The sequence below is a fragment of the Buceros rhinoceros genome, unplaced genomic scaffold, assembly GCF_000710305.1.
Source record: "Buceros rhinoceros silvestris isolate BGI_N320 unplaced genomic scaffold, ASM71030v1 scaffold13257, whole genome shotgun sequence".
NCBI lineage: Eukaryota > Metazoa > Chordata > Aves > Bucerotiformes > Bucerotidae > Buceros > Buceros rhinoceros.
This window is the reverse complement of record NW_010420499.1, coordinates 11,446-13,487: the sequence shown is the minus strand read 5'-3', so window position 1 is coordinate 13,487 and position 2,042 is coordinate 11,446. Positions and strand designations below refer to the sequence as shown.

The 2,042-nt window shown below is 55.8% G+C and overlaps 1 protein-coding gene across 1 annotated transcript in view; it reads left to right on the top strand.

Moving 5' to 3' along the window:
* The window catches only part of RALGDS (ral guanine nucleotide dissociation stimulator), a gene marked incomplete at its 5' end in the record, with an annotated part of 7,303 nt that overhangs the window by 1,940 nt on the left and 3,321 nt on the right, over positions 1–2,042 (top strand). The window contains 4 exons of the mRNA XM_010139329.1: positions 359–480; positions 634–849; positions 978–1,081; positions 1,415–1,499. Coding sequence (XP_010137631.1) covers positions 359–480; positions 634–849; positions 978–1,081; positions 1,415–1,499 — 527 coding nt within the window. The remainder of the gene's footprint in view (positions 1–358; positions 481–633; positions 850–977; positions 1,082–1,414; positions 1,500–2,042) is intronic.

Below are 2,042 nucleotides of genomic sequence, written 5' to 3'. Positions count from 1 at the left end.
AGAGGGTGCTACTGGCTGGTATCGAGGGTCTCCAGACCCTCAGGTGTTGCCAGGTGGCTGGAGCCCCATAAACCCTGCCTGTGTTTACATGGAGGTACACTGGGAAGCTGATCCAACTGAACCAGAAGGGAGATTTGTAAGCGGATTAGCTAATCTGCCTTTAATCCTCTGCAGGCACTTGCATCCAGCTTTCAAATGACTATCCTTTTATCTGAGCCCCATTTCTCGAGGTGTGAAGCCAAATGGGAATTAAGAGCCCGGGAGGTGGGATGTGGGTGTCCACGGGGCTGGTGTGGGTGGATGTGGGCCCCAGCTCTCGGCAGCGCTGCAATGCTCAGCTTCGTGCCATCTCTCACAGCTGCGGACCACGGAGGCTGCACCTTCCAGCTGGTGGAGGAGAATGGGGTCGGGGACGGGAAGCCAGATTTCCTCTCCTTCTCTCCAGAGATGGTGGCAGAACAGTTCACGCTGATGGACGCTGTGAGTATTCATTCGACAGCTGGGTTGACAGTGCTCTGCCCACCTGCTGCTCTCGTCACAGGCCTGTCTCTTCCCTTCCATCCCATCCTACTGGCCTGTTTTCTTTCCCAAAGGGACCCCAAAGAGACCCATCTCCATCCCTTTACCTTCTAGGAGCTGTTTAAGAAAGTGGTGCCTTACCACTGCCTGGGCTGCATCTGGTCCCAGCGAGACAAGAAGGGCAAAGAGCACCTGGCGCCCACCATCCGTGCCACAGTCTCGCAGTTCAATAGCGTGGCCAACTGCGTCATCGCCACGTGTCTCGGAGACCGGTCCCTGAAGCCACAGCAGAGGGCTAAAGTGGTGGAGCGGTGGATCGAAGTGGCTCGGGTAGGACAGCTTGCTGTCCCGCTCACCTCCTGCCCTGGCCCAGGCTGAGGTTTTGCGGTCTGCGAATCCCAGCAGATCGCTGGGCTTTCTTTAACGCTGAGTCCTGACATCTCCTCGTCTGCCCCTAGGAGTGCCGCATCCTGAAGAACTTCTCGTCCCTCCGAGCCATCCTCTCTGCTCTGCAGTGCAACGCTGTTCACCGGCTGAAGAAGACCTGGGACGAGGTCCTGCGGTAAGCAGTGGCTTCTGGACTCCTGTGGCCATGGGGAGGTTCAAGGGGGAGGTTGTGCTGTGACTGTGGCCCTCAGATGTGTAGATGGGATCATATCAGCTCCAGCATTGCCTCTTGGAGTGTGCTCTTAACCCAGGAACCTGTGTAAGGTGTCAGAGAACTAAACAGGGTGAGGAAATAAAAGCTCCATCACCTCCTCCTCCTTTCCACGCCCTGGAATAGCCCCCAGACATGCTGGAGCTGTGAGCATTGCAGGGGTCTTTAGGGTGACCAGAAGAGAGCCCAAGGAGGAGAGCCCATTGCTGACTTTACCCCACGTTTCTCTCTGAGCAGGGAGAGCTTCCGCACTTTCCAGGAGCTCTCAGAGATCTTCTCCGATGAGAACAACCACTCGCTGAGCCGGGAGCTTCTCATTAAGGTATGGAGAAGCGGCACCCGCATCGCTCTGTCTCTGGCGGGGAGCTTGGGCTGATGCTGGCAGAAGTTTCCATGGTGTTCCAGCTGCCAGGCTAAAGCGCTGCTGGGGTTGCTGGGTGCAGGCAGAGTGTGCTGAGTCTGGGAAGCAGGCAGGGGTTTCCGACCAGGCTGGGTTTTCTGCTTCTCCACCCAAAAGTCGTCATTGCCTGGAGCTTACGAAACTGTTCAGCACGCAGAGATAAGCAGTGGGTGGGATCCAGTGGAGGGGGTGATGGCTTCTCCCCAGTGGCAGCTGCATTTTAACAGTCTGGTGCAAAGTCTTTGTGATTTCAGGAGGGGTTGTAGGGTGCAGGAAAGGCTGCAGCAGAGATGTCTGCAGCTTCCCAGCCTAGCTCCAGTTTGGGGGCTGAGAGGAAACAAAATGCAACAGGGAACAAAACATCCCGTTAAGGAGCTATTTTTACAGAGCTGGAAATGGGAGCAGCAGTTCCTATTCACTAAGCCTTTCCTCTCTGTGAGCCATGAAAAATCTCTGCTTAGATTC